The following is an 18,125-nucleotide window of genomic DNA, read 5'->3' on the forward strand; positions in this document are numbered from 1 at the left end:
GCGCGCGACTGGCGGCGGCAGCGCCGCCCGCGCCCGCCCGCTTACCCGCACGGGCGGCCCGAGGGGCGCGCGGGGCGGGGGCGCGGCGCACGCGCGCGGCCGCTAGCCCCTCCCGCCCTGCCGCGCTCGCCGTGGCTCCGCTCAGTGCGCACGCGCCCTTTGACCCGGCCGGCTCCCCGCTGCCCCCGCCCCGCCGCGCACATGTGCTCTCACGTACGCGCATGCGCCCTGGCGCCGAGCCTCCACCGCCCCCGGTGACGTCGGGAGGCGCAGGCGCGCTCCCTCCCGGCCGTTTCCCCCCCGGCGGCCGCGGCGCATGCGCCAGAGCTGCCGTCCCCCCGGCCGGGCGCCGGCGCTGCGCGTCTCTCCGCCTTCCCCCGCGGCGGCGCCTGCGCGGTGCGTGCCGTCGGTGCGTGGCGTGCGGTGCGGTGGGGGCGGGTGGGGGCGGGGCGGGTATATATAGTGAGCGGCCGGGGCGGCGGCCTCCCCCTTGTCCCCCGGCCGCCGTCGGAGCTGTGTGCGCAGTGCGTGTGCTCCGGACACCCGGACACGCCGGCCCGGCCCCGCCGCACCATTTATTACTAAAAATATTAAAAAAGCCAAAAAAAATCCAAAAATCCTAAAAAACCTTTAAAAAAAAATCCTCCCCTCTTCCACCTCCCGTCAACCTTCTGCAACCGGCCGGTTTGATATAAAATAACCCGGTGAAGCGAAGCCCCCGGACCCGGCGCAGCCGAGAGGAGACACAGAGCGAGCCCGACCCCCGCCGAGGCCAGCAGCCGCCGCCGCCGCCACCTTCGCCAGGCCCGGCACGGAGTGAGCCAGACCCCCCCCTCCCGCCCCTTCTAGCCGCCGCCGCCGCCGCGCATCCGCCTCCCGCAGCCGTTAAGTTTCGAATCCGCCTCCGGAGTGCCTCGTCCCCAGCGCCGCCACCGCCGGCCCCTGCCCTCACGGACCGCCGGGCCGCCGCGGCCTCCTCGCCTCGTCAGCGCCCCCCCCTTGCCCTCCCGCGCCGGGAGACGGCGGCAGGATGAACCCCAGCGCCCCCAGCTACCCCATGGCCTCCCTCTACGTGGGGGACCTGCACCCCGACGTGACGGAGGCCATGCTCTACGAGAAGTTCAGCCCCGCCGGGCCCATCCTTTCCATCCGCGTCTGCAGGGACATGATCACCCGCCGGTCGCTCGGCTACGCCTATGTCAACTTCCAGCAGCCCGCCGACGGTGAGTGGCCGGGGGCCGGGCGCGGGGGAGGGAGCGGGGGTCGGCGGGCGAGGCGGCGTGAGGGGAGAGCTGGGGCGGCCGCCGGCGGAGGAGCCATGTTTCTCCCCCGCCCCCACCAGGGCTCGGCGCGGCCGTCGTCGTCCCCTCCACCCCATCCCCCCCGCCTCCCCCCCCCGCGGCCGCCGCCGCCGCCCCGCATCCATTTTCCCCGCCCGGGCGCTGCCGGGGCCGGCGTTGGCGTTGCCGGGACGCGGGCAAACTTGGCGCCGCGCGGGGGGAAGTTTGCGGCGGGGCCGCCGCTGGCTGACACGCGGCCTGGGGCCGCCCGCGCCTCGTGGCGGGGAGGGGGGTGGGGGGGAGGCGCTTCCGCGCCCCGCTGCCGGGAACCGAGAGCCGACGCGGGGTCTCGGCGACGGGCGGGGAAGAGCCCGGGCGCCCCCGCCGAAAGCCCGGGGCCTGATGGAGCTGCCCCGGCCCGGCGGCTGCGGTTCCCGGGGGCCGCGGGGAGGGCGTGGGTGTGCAGGCGGCTTTTCCACAGGCTGGCACGTCCGTGCGCGGCTGCATCAGGAATCCGAGATGAAGGCTAGCTTGAAGCAAACATCATAGTCATTAGCACCTTTTAATAACTACGCAGGAGCTGGGCGTGTGTGCGTGATTAAGAGGCCAAAAGAAGGAAGTAGGACGTACCAGGATGGTTTGGTAGTTTCATAGACGTCCAGTCAAAGCACAGGCCAAAGCGTAATACGTTAAAACAGCATGGCAAGTCTGTCACGTGTAGGGAGGGGATGAAATTACTTGGGCCTCCTCTGCCTGCTCTTCATGTAGCAAGCTCTGTTCTGATCCGTTTCTCTTTCCAGTAAACTCTCTGACGTTTTGTCTCCCAAGTTGTGTTTTTATTAAACTTGCTTTACACAACGTGTTCCTGGTTCTCTAAAGTTATATCAGTAAAGAAACTTTCCGTGTGGTTCTGGTCGTGTTTGTGCTAAGTTTGGCAAACCAGCTTGTTCATTCGGAGGGTGTTTCGATAAAAGAACCAAATGTGATGGATTTTAAGTTTTGTGGAGTCCAAATAAAAGAAAAAATAATTTGGCCAGCTAGAACATACTTGATTTCAAGTAAACAGCTTTCTATTATAATGGTTTTAGTTTCAAGCATATGAAAGTGAGAGATTTGAATTACAAACTTTTCAAGCAATTAGATTAACTGGCTTTCAAAATTGGCTTTAGTACCTAGCCATTATCAGATCAGACTTCAGTGTACCGATGATATCTGTATGTAAGTAGTAAAAGTTAGTGTCTCATCTTTTTAATAGGCAGATATTTCACCTGTTATCAGCTCTCACTTCAGAGAGTTTTTAATTTATTCAGCCATTGTTTAGGATGAGACGATTTGAATGCTTATTTTAACATACTTTGCTTTCATTTGATAAAAACCTGCAGTACAGTTTACTCTCAAAAAGAAAAATAAGGGGTTAGCACAGTTCAGTACTGTGATATGATAATGTCAAGGCAAAAGTTGAAGGTTATTCAAATGCTTCTCCTCCTTAGTAATGACAGAATTCTGTAAGGGCCGACTTTGTCATTAGTTGAGCAACCTGTTCAACCCTATGTTTTATGACTTGTCATTTGTCAAATGTGGAAACAAATACAGCTTTTTCACCTGAGCAGTGCTTGCATTCAGAGTTTGAGAATGTGTCTCTTATAAAAATGCTGTTACTCCAAATGTTGTAAGTATTTTTCAGACTTTGGGAAGCACACATATTTTATTCTACACCTAGTCCAGTTCAGCTAAAAGTATTTCTCATCTGTATCAAACTTGCATCTGGCACATATCTGGAAGCACTTGTTTAAAATATACTTAAATGATATTGTGTGATTATACTTTTGCAACATTTTTAGAATTTTATGTTCTTGGCAAATACCTAGAAAGCAGTTGCTGATCTTTTTTTTTTCCCATAGATCATTCTATCCCTTTACTGAAACTTTGAAATAGGAGCTCTGAGGATGAATGGTTATTCTTACAGTAATACTGGTTTCATTTTGATTCCAAACTAGCTACCTTTTCTTCATTTAGCCTAATTCTTACCTACGTCTCGGGCTGTGCTTATTAAACAGCTAGTAACAACTAGCTCGGGTTTTGAAAAATGTCTTTGAAGGTGTGTTTGACATTACCAGCTGTCTGTAAACTAGGGATCTCAAAGCTCTTCCAAAAACTAATTAGGCCTGATGACACATTTGTGAGGTATGCACGCATTTCATAGTTGTGACTTTTCTGAATTTGAGTCATAGTCCGGAGTAAAACCCAGTCAATCTTGTTTAATCACTAAACTAGAAATACTCTTGAGTAATCTGAAACTGCACTTCTTCCTTCAGATTTTTTTGAATGGTTATGTTTCCAGAGGTTTATTATTTTATAGCTATTGCTATGTACATTGAGCACAGTTTAGCATTAAGCATATATTCTGTGTGATTTTGAAATTGTTACTAAAGTGGACTGTCCAGTTGCTCACGACTAAAATGGGAACTGGTGACTCATTCGATAAAAGCTCCAGCAGAATCAGCAAAAGTACAGCATGGGTAGGTGTGTCCACTTGGTAACAAGTTAACTGCTGAATGGAATTGCCTCCTGCAAACTAGTGCACAGCCTTTTTGAAATGTAATGAAAGTAAGCCAGTGTAACTAGTTGTGAATTTTAATGAGTAGCTTGTACCTGGTTGCAGATGTATTCTAGTAATGTTTTAAAATCTACTGTGGAATGACAATGTGGTGTTGGTTAAGCAGAAATCTTCAAATTTTTTGTACTTCTGCTCCATAGAAGAGATGAGAAGAGCTGTTGAGAGTTTCCGTGCTGTCCTTGTCTTTGTGGAGAAATTGCATTGGTCTAAGATACATGCTCACTGTTAGTTGAGAGTGATAATGTTTGCGAAGGCTAGTATGGATCCACTTTGAGTCAGATGTTGGGGAAATGTGTCCAGGAACACACATTTTTGAGGAGTATCAGGATTATTCTAGAAGCAATTAACATGAATTAGAAAAGCCTCTTTTCTAGTAAAGGAAGCCCTGTTACTACTTCTGGAAATAATGAACTGTTTGTTGCTGGCACTTTTGCTGGTGCTGGCAGTAATAATTCTAATGACTTCCAGGGCAATACCGAAGTGTTAGATGTTTCTACTGTGGCCAGTCTGATACCCATAGTTCTTATTATTTTGGCCATCTTTTTTTTTTCCTTTTCTTTTTTTTTCTTTTGTAATGTAAAGCCTTCCAATGCTTTTTGTTTCTCATTATCAGTATCTAGGTTGTCTTTTCTCTCCTGCTTAATTTATATTCAAGTTTGTGAAAGCTTTGTTAACTTCTTTAGAAGACTGGCAATGCTTATAATTTTTTTGCTTCAGCTTAAATCAGTTGTTGACTTGCTACTGTCATGTAAATATGGTAATAGTATAAATAGATGATTTTTTTAAACAAGAAAATGTTAGATGTCTGTCCCGTAAACTTCTACAGATGTCTTTTTGAGGATCGTTTTCCCTGAATCACTTGTAATCTGAAAACGTGGCAAGAAAGGACGTAAAACATGGTGTACCAGCTGAACCAGAGGCTGATTGCAAATTTTCTTTGGCCATGATATCCAACAACATAGCTAAAGATAAAAGCAGCATTTAAAGAACAAAAACATAAGGGTTTTCACAATGTGATTGGCCCTTGGTCCTTCTCCTAAGAAAAGCAATTAACTGACATGGTTACTGTTTTTAAACTAATACTAAACTGATTTCAGTCTTGTTAACATCACATTGTTCTGCTATATGCAAAATGCAGTGAAGTGAGTTAGTACCGATGGGTGTGACTTCAGGTATTTATTGGGACCTTTTTCAGTGTTACTGCAGACACACAGGGACAACAACAAAAAGGAGCTAATGTAGGAGATCATAAAATATGTCTGCCATACTTGAGAACTGTTGCTCTTTCTTGCTTAAATACCTTGTTGACTTAAAACATCAGACATGTCTTGATTTTTGAAGGGATGTATGAAAACTGAAGAAGTCTTGATACTTCCCTATCTAAATACACTGAGATCTTAAATTCAGGCTTTGAAAAGTTAGTTATGGAGTTCTACTGGAAAAACTGCTCCATTGGAGTAACAAAACCTGGTTTACATTACTTCATTTTGCTGTTTTAATGCCTGCTCCTTCGTTGAGCTTGTATGTATTTCATCATGAGCTTTTAATATATATATAATTACACATTTTCAAAATTAAGTGCTCGTCTTAAATCTCTTTGAACTGTCCCCTGCCCGGAAGTCCATCACAGATCTTTTTTGTCACTAAGGAAGGAGTTGTGTGGAACAGCTGCCTGAACCAGGCTTGAACTCTACCTGGCAAAGAAATTTCGTCAGTTATGGGGTATTGGTGATTTAGGAGTTCTTCTGTTAATGTTGGCAAAAGGCCTCATATAGGTGCAGGCTGTACCTCTAAAAGCATTTTTATTGATACAATATACATCTACATGATGTGGGAGTGGCCAGCTGATTTTCACAAATATTAAAGTTTTTCTTCCTGTGGAATAGGTCGTAATTGCCATCACTCATCTTTTCATAGTGGGGTCCAAACCTTTAGGCTACTGGGATTTCTACAGCTTGTTCAGCTGACTTGTGCTCCTTCCGGACTCCTAAGTGCAGCTTTTGCTGAGGAGGTTTTGCCAGTTTTTAATTACATAAAACAGTGGGGTTTATTTACATTGGAGGTTTGGGTTTGCATCTTGTTGGTGGTGCTGGACTTAAAAAAGTAAAAATTTTATGAAGAATTTTACTTCAAATGCTATTTGTATGCTTATTAAGATAACTTTAGTGTGTCCTACTAATTCCATTATGTTTTTCCAGCTGAACGAGCTTTGGATACAATGAACTTTGATGTCATTAAAGGCAAACCAGTGCGCATCATGTGGTCTCAGCGCGATCCATCTCTACGCAAAAGCGGTGTAGGAAACATCTTCATCAAAAACTTGGACAAATCAATTGATAACAAAGCTTTGTATGACACATTTTCTGCTTTTGGAAACATCCTGTCTTGTAAGGTTAGTGGAACATTATCGGTGTGTTTAATGGGTTGACACAGAAAAACTCAATTTACGCTGGAAACATTCCATGGGTATTACAACAGGGTTTTTCTTTAATAGGTGGTATGTGATGAAAATGGATCCAAGGGTTATGGATTTGTACATTTTGAGACACAAGAAGCTGCAGAAAGAGCTATTGAAAAAATGAATGGTATGCTGCTTAATGACCGCAAAGTGTAAGTACATAAATATGTAGTTGGGGATCAACAGACTGAAATTCATTTTACAGCGGACAAATATTTAAAGTTCACCTAGAAAAGACAGGTTGTTCTAAAAATTTATGATTTTAAAGAGGATTTAGAGTTTTAGTGCTAGGAATACTATGAATTGTATCACCTGCCTATTCTAAAGGCAGAATAAGTTCAGAAAAGGCTAATAATGGACTCTAGGGAAAAAACTGTTGTATTAGTTGTCTTACAAGCCAATGTTGTAATGAGGATTTGGGAACTTCTCTGGTTTTCTGATCTTACTGGTCTGAGATAAAATGCAGTCCATCGGGTATTCTGAATAATACTTCCTTTATAAGAGTTGTGAGATAGGTACGTCATCCATTTTTTGGATGAAACTTAAAGCTCTAGAGTTACTCAGTCCTGAATAGTGGTCAGATTACACTGATGTTTTTATATGAATGTCTGTTAATAGGCATATCTAGGAAATAGGAGTAGAAAATAAAACTTAAAGAAACATAATGTTTTAAACATTATCATTGTTCTATACTGTAGGAAAAAAAAGTTGTTTGGCTACTTGGTTAGTGATATCTAGGCTTGGGGGGTGGTGAGTGTGCTTCACAGCTATGCCTAAGGGATCATTATGTTATTTGGTATAGTTGCAAAAGAATAGCTCTGTAAATACTTGAGAGGGTTTGGAAAAAGGATAACAGAAATCAGCATCAGCTTACCATCATGGGTTATTTTTACATGTAGGAGATGGATGGATCAAGCCACATACAGGGAGAACATATATTTTGAAACCTTAGTTTTGCTGCTTGTTCTGTGCTTGACTGGCATATTGTGGATATTTTTACTCAGCTTCTGTCTTTATACAACCTTTTTAAATTAGTAAAAAAAGGTCAGCGTGTAGTCATAAAAACACATGATTTACTTAAACTTTGTTTGGTAAAATACATCATGAGAGTTAATTTTGCTTTGAATTTCTATTCAGGCTAGGCTTTTAAAAGTGAATTAAAGTACTTCACTCACTATCCAATCTGCTGAACACGTTGCACTATCATTCTTACCATCCTTGGTTACTATAAATCAGGTGAAGTTGTCAAAGTTTAAGAAAAAGTTGAGTTACTGTATGCTACTTTATTGGATTTGTCAGATTTGGAACTATAAAGGTGGACAGTACAATAAAATTTGAGAGCAAAAGTCTACTACAATCAGAAATCAGTGTTAGCCATGTAACATCTGTACTAGAGCAGTTCCTTGGGTTGCAGAGTGTTGTGTTCAGCTTCTGTTCTTTCTCTGACGGTATGAACTGACCTTTGGTGTTCCCAGCCAATTTGCAATGGTATTTGACTAAAGAGCAAGTTGAACTATTTATTTCTCTATGCCTATTAAAAAAACCAACCAAACAAAAAAACAACAAACCAAACCAAACAAAAAGTCTTGCTTTGATATAGGCTGGAAAGGTGTGTGAGGGAGTGGGGGATGTTAGTTAAATATCCTTTGCTTAGAAACTGTATCGGAGAATGGTAACTGCTTTAAGGCTGCCAAGTTTTTAGTATGGCAGATGGATTATGGTGATATCTAGAATTTTTGTTTAGCCACTTTACTTAGTACTCTTTCCCATTGTCCAGCTCCTGTTGTCAAAGTCTGTTTTATAAGAGTGAACAATCTCACCAGTGGCTTGAAAGCATTTCTATGCTAGTAACTGTGATAAGCACACTGTAGCAAAGGATAGTGAAATTGTTTTTCTGATGGAGTTTTATTGTGAATATTTTATCTAAAGAATTTCATGCCTATAATGAACGATGAGACTGATTAAGAATAAAATATGATACCAGAGGATTAAATTAAATTTTTAAACCTTGACAGACTTGCTTTAATCTGCACTATTCTGTTCTCTTGCAACTAGATTTGTTGGAAGGTTTAAATCCCGCAAGGAACGTGAGGCAGAGCTTGGAGCCAGAGCAAAGGAATTCACCAATGTTTACATCAAGAATTTTGGAGAAGACATGGATGATGAGAGACTTAAGGAACTCTTTGGCAAGTTTGGTAATGTCTTAAACTTTAAGTTTATATAAACACAAGTGAACTTCAGCTTACTTCTTATATGTTATCTGTACAGTGCCTTACAATACAAGGAATCAGCTGGCTGTCTGATGTTGATTTAAAAAAATGTACTGAAAAGTTGGTACTTAATTCCAATTTCAGATTCAAAGTGCAGTGATAACCACTGCAGAATTTTAAATAGGCAGAATAGCATATATAATCCTGCCATCAGAATTGTTTCCGATAATCTGAAAATAATGTGTCTAAATAGTCTTTTGAATTGGTTTTGCAAATTTTTTAAGTTGCAAATAGAAGTATTTTCTGTTTTAGTACAGATTGATGTTATGAATTCATTACAGGATACATGACAAATGAGTTTGCTATTGCTTTCATTGACCTGCAGGCTTATCTTTACTCAGAGTATCTCTGCTTTGATTATTCAGTTGCATTGTGGTGGTTGACCTAATATGAAATTATAAGGAACTTTTCCATTGGCAGGCTGTTTGGTTCTGTCTTGATCCTCAGTTATGCACAGGGCAAAATTATGGCAGGCATATGATCATGATCTAGTAATGTATATGTTGTGTCACCATCGAAATAGGAAATGGCAAACTCCTTAATTCAGTTACAGATTCTTATACTGGTTTATAGGGCACACCTATTTTATTTTCAGACTCAGCTTATTTTTTTTGTATTTTCTTTCCTCCATGCTTTTGCTGTTCTCCAGTGGATGTCATGTAAAGCAAGACAAAGCCTTGTATATGAGATATTCTATAGCAGCCCTAAGCAGCATTTACAGAAAATTCCTTTCCACTATTGAAGTATCTGTGGTTGAAACGGTAGCGAATTTAGCTGTTAATATCTGTCTCAACTGAGTCTGTGAACTGCAATTTTTCAAAGATTTGGAATTGCTGAACTGGAATGGCCTTTCACTGGGACAAATAGTGAAGCACATACCTAATGGGAAGGCCTCCTCTCCAGCTTTCAGTGCATGTTTCAAGGGATGGAAGCACTAATGCTTTTTAAATGTCATAATTTTTAATGAGAAAAGCCATTTCATTCACTTTGAGGTGAAATTCCTACCCCATTTTCATTGAAAATACAGTAGGAAAGAAATTCGGCATGGCAGGCTTCAGCCATAATGGCTAAGTTCATCATTGGGGCAAATTAGCAATTTTATATTAATGGGTGATGTTTACTAGGTACTATTATTGGTGCAGGAGTCCTTTGTAATACAAGTGAAACAAACTAAATATTAAGACTTCTAAACAGGATGTTCAAAATGGGAAGAGAATACACTCTGTATACGAAGCATAAGTATTTTGTTCTCTTTTTAGGTCCTGCCCTAAGTGTGAAAGTTATGACCGATGAGAGTGGAAAATCCAAAGGCTTTGGCTTTGTTAGTTTTGAAAGACATGAAGATGCCCAAAAAGTAAGCTTTTGGACTTCGTTTTAGGAATTCTATAACTGAGACCCAAATAATATGTTTCATTGAGTGATTTGAAATCTTGTGAATTCATTGGTCAAGGACACTGCAAAAACAGGTGTCTTCTTCCTAAATGACTTAGCATAGTTTCTGTCATTTAGAATGCTTTCTTATGAGTGAATGTCAGTTGATTTGAGGAGCCTATTATGTCAAGATACTCTGAGACAGCTGGACCTAGTGTAGAAATTGAGAATCTTGCATAATTTAATAACATGTTGTGGTTGGGCTTAAAAGTCTCGATGAGATTTGGACTCCTCCATGCTGGGCAACATACAAGCATAGTAAATTATTACATCTCTGCAAAACCCAGATGAATCATTGGATCCAATTTGGTTGCACAAAACGTTTGTGCAAGGCAGAAAGGATTGTGTTTTCGAACTTCAGCACTGCAAAGTCAGCAGGAAAGCTGTTAGTTTTATGGAGCATGTTTGGCACAGCCATAAGAAAATAGTCATGGAGCCCTGTGATGTTGCTTTTACTCTGAAGAGTAACTTTGGGAGAAGAGTCCTTTTAATTTGTGTATGTGTCTATAACATGCTAGTATGCTGTATAACTTAATTCTTTGTCAGCTGGTTGCTTTGATGTGTCAGTTGACTGTGGCAGTAGGGACATAGCATCAGGAGAAAAACTCGGCACAGAACAAATCAGGGCAACAAACGAAGTTTGCTTTTCAAAAGGCATTTTGGTGATTTGTCAGTTCTGCAAGTGTACAAGCAAGAGATTAGAACAAATCCTGTCTGTCTTACATCTACATTGTTCAGTCTTGCATACACTCATTGATGAATTGTTTCTCTTACAGTAGTCAGAATCACATTTTGTGTGTTCTAAATAACACAAAATTCTAATATCTCAGTAAATGTGTTTAATGGCATTGATCATGAAGGCATACACTAAACTGGTGACTTCTGGTTTTAAGTTAATTGAACAAATCTGTGCCAGAGTTTTCACATCTTAATAGTTGTAACTCAAAAAAGTATAAAGGAAAAAAGTTCATATTTTCATACTCTTTAAGTATTTCCTTAATGAAAGATTAAAAATTTAAAAAAAAAAGCCATATATGCCAGCTGTAGCTTAACATACAGTATAAGAAAATCTGGTAGATATTACAGTTTCAGATGTTACTTTTAAAAGCAGATATCAGGTGTGTGAATTAGAGCTTTTCAACTTAATTTGCTTTCTTTTCTCTGCCTTTGGCAAGATAAGGCTGTTCTTCATTATGTGACTTGATTTTTTTTTTTTTTTTTTTCCCCCCTTTTCCAACTTCATATAAGAAAAGTTTTTTGCATCCCTTGTGACTTTTCTTTAACTGGACAGAAGCACACTCAGAAAGCAATTTCCATTTTACTTTAAGCAGGGAAATCTTGGGGTATTTTGTTTCAGTTAGTGATATTTTACATGGATTGGCTCTTTTTCTAGAATCCTTATGTAACTTTTTATATTTGAGTTAAATTTTATTTTTGTATGCCTGAAAAACACTGGAATACAAGGCACTGCTAACCTCTTGTTTATTAATGAAGGCTGTAGATGAGATGAATGGGAAAGAGCTCAACGGGAAACAAATCTATGTTGGCCGGGCTCAGAAAAAGGTGGAAAGACAAACGGAGCTGAAGCGCAAGTTTGAACAAATGAAGCAGGACAGGATCACCAGATACCAGGTTCAGTTTCAATTCAAGAGGACTAACTTTATTCTATGATATTTTTAGATTTACACAGACCATTTGCTTTCAAAAATAACTTCCCTTTTTTTTTAGGGTGTAAACCTTTATGTGAAAAATCTTGATGATGGGATTGATGATGAGCGTCTTCGAAAAGAATTCTCCCCGTTTGGTACAATCACTAGTGCAAAGGTAAAGTAAAGTTTATAGATCGTGCTTGTCCTTTCTCTGAAGATGAACAGTGATCCTTCACCAAGGAAGAGTGATTTGTTTCATTGACTAACAGATGTGACCCAGTCACTTATCACTGCTACTATATACTACATACGTGGACATCTGCTTTCTTGAGTATTGTACATCTTAGGTTAAACGCATAGGATCATCCTTTCTTGAAATAAACTGAGTACTGATATTAATGTGAGAAAAAGGACATCTTTTCAGTGCAATAATGTACTCATTATTACTTCACTGAGATTTTTGTCTGTATTCAGTAAACAGTTAGCTATTAATTAAGCATTTATATTCCTTTTTATAAATCAATTCAGTAAAACAAACCTGTGGTCTCACTTCTAGTAAGCTGAAAAAAGAAACTCATGCGAGTTGAGTAGATACGACATTCTCTTGTTTTACAACTAAATTTTGTACTGACAGGTGATGATGGAAGGTGGCCGCAGCAAAGGATTTGGATTTGTATGCTTTTCATCACCAGAAGAAGCCACCAAAGCTGTCACAGAAATGAACGGTAGAATTGTGGCTACTAAACCATTATATGTAGCTCTAGCCCAGCGTAAAGAAGAGCGCCAAGCTCATCTCACCAACCAGTATATGCAGAGAATGGCAAGTGTAAGAGCAGTACCTAATCCCGTAATCAACCCTTACCAACCAGCACCTCCTTCAGGTTACTTCATGGCAGCTATCCCACAGGTACGTATAGAGATGAGTAACTGAATGTTTTGTAATGTGTATAAAATCTGTTTAGATTTAACAGTAAATGTAACTGTTAGCATGTGTCCATAATTTCAGCATTCTAATTTCATAGCAGAAAGGTGATGAACTGTTCAGCATGCCCTTCAAAGACAACAAAGTTACACAATGTTTTTGTATTTGACAGACTCAGAACCGTGCTGCATACTATCCTACTAATCAACTCGCTCAACTTGCTAGACCTAGTCCTCGCTGGACTGCTCAGGGTGCCAGACCTCATCGTAAGTCACTTCTTTACCTCTTTCCAGTGGTTGCGGTAAACTCCGTAACGTTTACCTTTGCACTTTTAAATAAATTTTCACGGCATTACAGTATCAGTCTTCTCTTTGTCATGTTAGTGGTATTACTTCTGCACTCTTTTCACCATTCAGTGTTTCAGTATGTAAGTTAATGTATTTTCTCTAAAACATAGCATTCCAAAACATGCCTGGTGCTATCCGCCCAGCAGCACCCAGACCACCATTTAGTACCATGAGACCAGCTTCTTCACAGGTTCCACGAGTCATGTCAACACAACGTGTTGGTGAGTTTCATTTATGCAAACTTTAAGTATTAGACTTCTTTTTTTAATTTTGCTGATTCAGAATGATCTCTCGAAAGCATTCGTAAGTTCAATATCACATGTGGTAACACTTCCCTCCTTTTCTGGCTCTTACTAAATGAGTAAGCTAGTGTCACCTTCTAGTAGTTGCTTTAAATACTGTCCCAGTAAAGACTCCTGCCATGGTCCCATTTCTTTAGCATGAAGTATTTCTTTTAGTGTGCATTTTAATAATACTGTATGACAGCTTCTGCCATTTCTAAACATGAATTTTAGGTCTTACTATTTTGTCAGAGAATACTGTGAGCCAGTGTCACGTATGCAGAATCTGCACACCACTGAATTGAACCAGAATTGATTGTAATGGAGTCTTAATTCTCTCAGAATGTATTAGGCAGTAGTATTTTTTAGCTATCTACTTCATGAAAGTATCTTTTTTTAGGATGACTGTTGACATAATGTGCTCAGGAAATCAAGTGTCCTTTGAGGTTAGAATGAAATCAAATTAATAAAGTGAGTGTTTTCTCACAGATCTTTTTTCAGTAGCATGTAAGAAAAGTAATTCATTAGTGAAGTTACTGGAAAGCAACATCCAGTAAATTTCAAGCTTTGAACCTTCGGGTATGACCAGTGATGTGACAGTTGGCAGTATTACTGAGATGAATCTATAATAAAATACCTAAATTAGGTATTCCATTTGGGCTGGTTTGGTTTTTTTGACTTGTACAGTGTAGGCTAAATAAAAACCCGAATTATTCACATATGGAATTATGTTATTTTTTCAGCTAATACATCAACACAAACAATGGGTCCACGTCCTGCAGCAGCAGCTACTGCAGCTACTCCTGCTGTACGCACAGTACCACAATACAAATATGCTGCAGGTGTTCGTAATCCTCAGCAGCATCTTAATACACAGCCACAGGTTGCTATGCAGCAGGTATGTAATTTTAGGAACTGGTCCGTGCTTTTGCTGGTGTTTTTTGCAGAGGAAGGAGGGGGGTGCTTATGATTATGAGTTGTCTTTGTTCTAGAATTCAGGCTCTGCACTGTGGCAGCAGAGTTATAGCCTTGGGGCTTTAAGTGTATTTCAAGTTCACCTGGGACAGGATGTGATCCTGTGTTACTTCGTATTTTCCAGTTGCTTGATACCTTAGCCTGAATTCTCCTTGTGTTTGTTCCACAATAAAGTGGTTGATACTGATGTCTACCATCACTCAGCTCTAACCAGCTCTATTTGATTAAATTGACTTAGTTGTAATTTCTTCCATGTTTCTGACAGTGTAGGCATTGTTTATGCTGAGTTGTGGAACATTGGATGTTTGAAGCTGCACCTAACTATGAACTAGAATGTAATTTTGAAATGGTTTTAAATTAATTTGCAGCCTGCTGTCCATGTGCAAGGTCAGGAACCCTTGACTGCTTCTATGTTGGCTTCTGCCCCTCCACAGGAACAAAAGCAGATGTTAGGTATGTACGTGATACCTTTCTCTATGCCTTGTAGCAGAAGGACAGTCAAAGTACTCTTTTATCAATCTTAAAATGCAGAATAAATGGTTTTAGCAGTAGAAACAGATGTTTGTTTCCCTTTTCCCTTAAATCTAGGCTGTGTTTGTCAGATGAGATTTGTCATTCTGATTGACTTTTTTCTCTCTAGGTGAACGTCTATTTCCTCTCATTCAAAGCATGCACCCTACTCTGGCGGGTAAGATCACTGGTATGTTGTTGGAGATTGACAACTCTGAACTCCTCCACATGCTCGAGTCTCCTGAGTCTCTTCGTTCGAAGGTAGGTGGATTTTTGCCTTACACTAGTTTTATCAGCAGTTAAGTCTACACTGATTTAACAGGTGTTTATGCTGGCACAGTGGAGTAGCAGCAATGCAACAGCGGCCCAGGGCAAGAAGTTAGAGTATCCTCTTTCAGAGACTGGCAGTGACTTACATTAGCATGAACTGGAACTGTAATGTTATCGTTTTCTTTTTAACAATGCAGGCAATGTTTGTATGTATAATTTAAACTGTTTCATTAACTTAAATGTACAGAAATTACTAAGCTTCCCTTTATTAATTTTTCTTTTTTACTTAACAGGTTGATGAAGCTGTAGCCGTACTACAAGCCCACCAAGCTAAAGAGGCTGCTCAAAAGGCAGTTAACAATCCCACTGGGGTTCCAAGTGTTTAATAAGTAAGTTTTCCAAGCACTGTACTTTTATAGGTTGACTGGGGCAATAGTCCATGGCCTTATAAGCAGCACACTTCCAGGCTCTGTATCATTTGCAGCCACAGAAAATGGCAGCTGTGGTCACAGTTGTAAAGAAATTTTGTGCTCAAGCCTGTCGTCCGGTTCTGTAGCTCTTGGTTAGCAAATGCTACTGACATTTTGTCTTGCATGTTTAGCTGGAATTAAAGCATTGTCTTTAACAGCTTATTTAGCTGAAGTTAGTTCTAGGCGTGTGTGCAAAAATGTGCAGTTCTGTCAAACTACTATTCATGCTGTTGTTCAAGAGGAACTTGTGGAATTGAAGTAAGCTTAAAACGATACAGAATCTAAAGTTATACAGTAATTGAAAACTAAACTACATACTGTCTTGACTTCACTTTTTGGTGAATTTAACCTTAATGTCAATTAAAATACTGATTTTCTTTACTGCCTTCTGTGGGGTTAGTATCTTAATTTTGCATGACAGTAAGAGGCAAAAGGTGGTATCTCTACAGTTTTGAAAGGGGGGAAAATGTTGTGGAGTTGAGGATGATACAGGAGTCTGTTCAGTCTAGTTAGGTTTTGCCTGTCTATGAACTTTCCACATTTATAGCTATCAGTTGAAGATGCCTGCTTTAACATTTGATCACTTAAAATTTTCTTTTTTCCTGGTCTTTTCATTTCTGCAACTTTCCTTTTGGAGGCAGAATTTGAGTCATGTTTTTTTCCACACTTCTTTCTTTTTCCGCATTTTTTTTGCTAGTGACACTTTCACGCTGGAGACAAACACGTGCTGAATAAGTTGCCTGTCCTAAACTAAGATGCCCAAACTTTGAGACCATTACGCCGTATGCTCCATGATGTTTTAGTAATTGGAAATTGAAAATGTTGCTAGTGTAGTTATTTGATGAACCTTGATACGCTGGCCTTAAGAGTAGAGGTTACCTGCAGTGAAGTTAGTTACAGTAACAAATTACTGCACATAGCCATTGTCCAAGGCCATGCTGTGCAGAGTACTGTTTAGTTCCAGACTCAGTTTTGTCTTACCAAGTATCACAGACTTGGGATACTTTACTTCCATGTCTCTATAAAGTGGGGGATACCTCTGATACACTGCTTGTAAAGAACTTCGGCATGACTGATACTGTGAAAGCCCAAAGTGCTGTCAGGCTTACAGTTGCAGAAAGCATGTCAGAAAACATAAGGTGCTGCTTTGATTTTAAAACCTAACAACATTGTTTTTGTTTGCAGAAAGATCCGGGACTACAATCTAGAACTTCGCTTCACCGAAGAAAAAAAAATCTAAACATGGAAAAACTATTAAATATTGAGAAAAACATTGCAAAATATAAAATAAATAAAAAAAGGAAAGGAAACTTTGAAGCTTATGTACAGAGCAACGCCGGGGCTAGCAAAACAAATGCTAGTCCTAGATTACTTATTGATTTAAAATTTAAAAAAAAATAGTAAAATAAAAAATACAAATTAATGTTTTATAAACCCGGGGGAAAAGAATTTTCAGCACAGTACAAAAATTTAAAGCATTCCTTTCTTTAATTTTGTAATTCTTTACTGTGGAAAAACTCAGAATATCACCACTGTTTTAGTTGACAGTGAGAATTGATAGCTGAGCAAAGAAACGTAATTTGGATTATAAAATTCTTGGTTTAATAAAAATTCCTTAAACACTGATTTACTTGTGATGGTTTCTTTTGTACAGTGTACTTCTGATAAGGTGGTCATTCAGAATGCCAAGTTAGGATCCCACTCTATGTTTTAGCAGTTTCTAGAGAAGATTAGCCTACATTTAGCCACCTGTTGCTGATAATACAAACTTAGGCATTAAAACAAATCAAAAGAGCAGCTAGATCCATATCTGGGTTTTAAACCCTTAGTAGTATGATGACTGAGCTCTTGTCATTGTCTCATTAGAAATGGACCTTTAAATACCCTACCTTGAGATGATGACTAAGAAATGTTCTTATAAAAGGCCTGTGTTGGAATTGTGTAACATACCAACACATGATCCCATTTGACCACCTGCATGTGGTGCTCATTCTCACAGGTTTTGGTGGAAGGAACAACCTCTACATAGGTCTCCGGCTGTGTCTTTAGATGGCTAATGAACCCTGAGATGGAGACAGAGTAGCATGGATATAGGTGAATGAGCAAGGATTGGCTGCAATAGTGGTGCAAACACTGTGCAAAATTCTGTTATTGTGAACATATGAACACAAGGCATTCCTAGAACAAAAAAGCTGAGGCTTCAGGTCGTAGTGTATTAAAAATTAAATGCATAGTAACCAAAAGATCATGCTTTTTAAGCAGTAAAAATCCTTCTGCAGACAGGACTGCTTAATCCTCCGAATCAGATATTTCTAATGCTGTGTTCCATAACAAGTGAATGGCTACCATTAGCTCCCCCCACCCTGTTAGTAAGAGACCAATTGGTTTAATTTTAGCTTTGGTACATTTGGGGTTTTTTAATGTGCTGAACAAATCCTTGTCAGAGGCAACTTTGAAAGTCTCGGCTAGCTCTTTGGTAACTAAATTATTGAATTATTACTGAAAAAGAATACAGTTAGGGTGCTTTAAATCAGCAGATTTGAAAACTGAGAAAGTGATCTGAAATTGAATGCTGTTCCTTATTACTTACTATTCACTACAAAGATCTTTTCAGTAACTTCCAGTTGTAATGTGTCACAGAGCTC

General features: G+C 40.5%; 1 protein-coding gene across 2 annotated transcripts; it reads left to right on the forward strand.

The window, feature by feature from the left end:
- Positions 1–516: 516 nt before the first annotated feature.
- On the forward strand, positions 517–17,106 carry PABPC1 (poly(A) binding protein cytoplasmic 1). Of its 2 annotated transcripts, XM_050915752.1 has the most exons (16): positions 517–1,223; positions 6,096–6,289; positions 6,392–6,507; positions 8,411–8,550; positions 9,885–9,979; positions 11,551–11,688; positions 11,785–11,880; positions 12,340–12,612; positions 12,800–12,893; positions 13,085–13,195; positions 13,608–13,610; positions 13,999–14,153; positions 14,599–14,683; positions 14,871–15,001; positions 15,304–15,399; positions 16,666–17,106. In XM_050915752.1, exons 1-15 carry the CDS (start codon positions 1,031–1,033, stop codon positions 15,394–15,396), a joined length of 1,917 nt encoding a protein of 638 aa, XP_050771709.1. In that variant the 5' UTR covers positions 517–1,030; the 3' UTR covers positions 15,397–15,399; positions 16,666–17,106. The 2 variants fall into 2 exon arrangements, with proteins under 2 accessions (XP_050771709.1, XP_050771708.1); XM_050915751.1 differs by lacking the exon at positions 13,608–13,610 and having other exon boundaries at positions 518–1,223.
- The last annotated feature ends 1,019 nt before the right edge of the window (positions 17,107–18,125 follow it).

This window comes from Gymnogyps californianus, chromosome 2 (genome assembly GCF_018139145.2).
Source record: "Gymnogyps californianus isolate 813 chromosome 2, ASM1813914v2, whole genome shotgun sequence".
Lineage (NCBI taxonomy): Eukaryota > Metazoa > Chordata > Aves > Accipitriformes > Cathartidae > Gymnogyps > Gymnogyps californianus.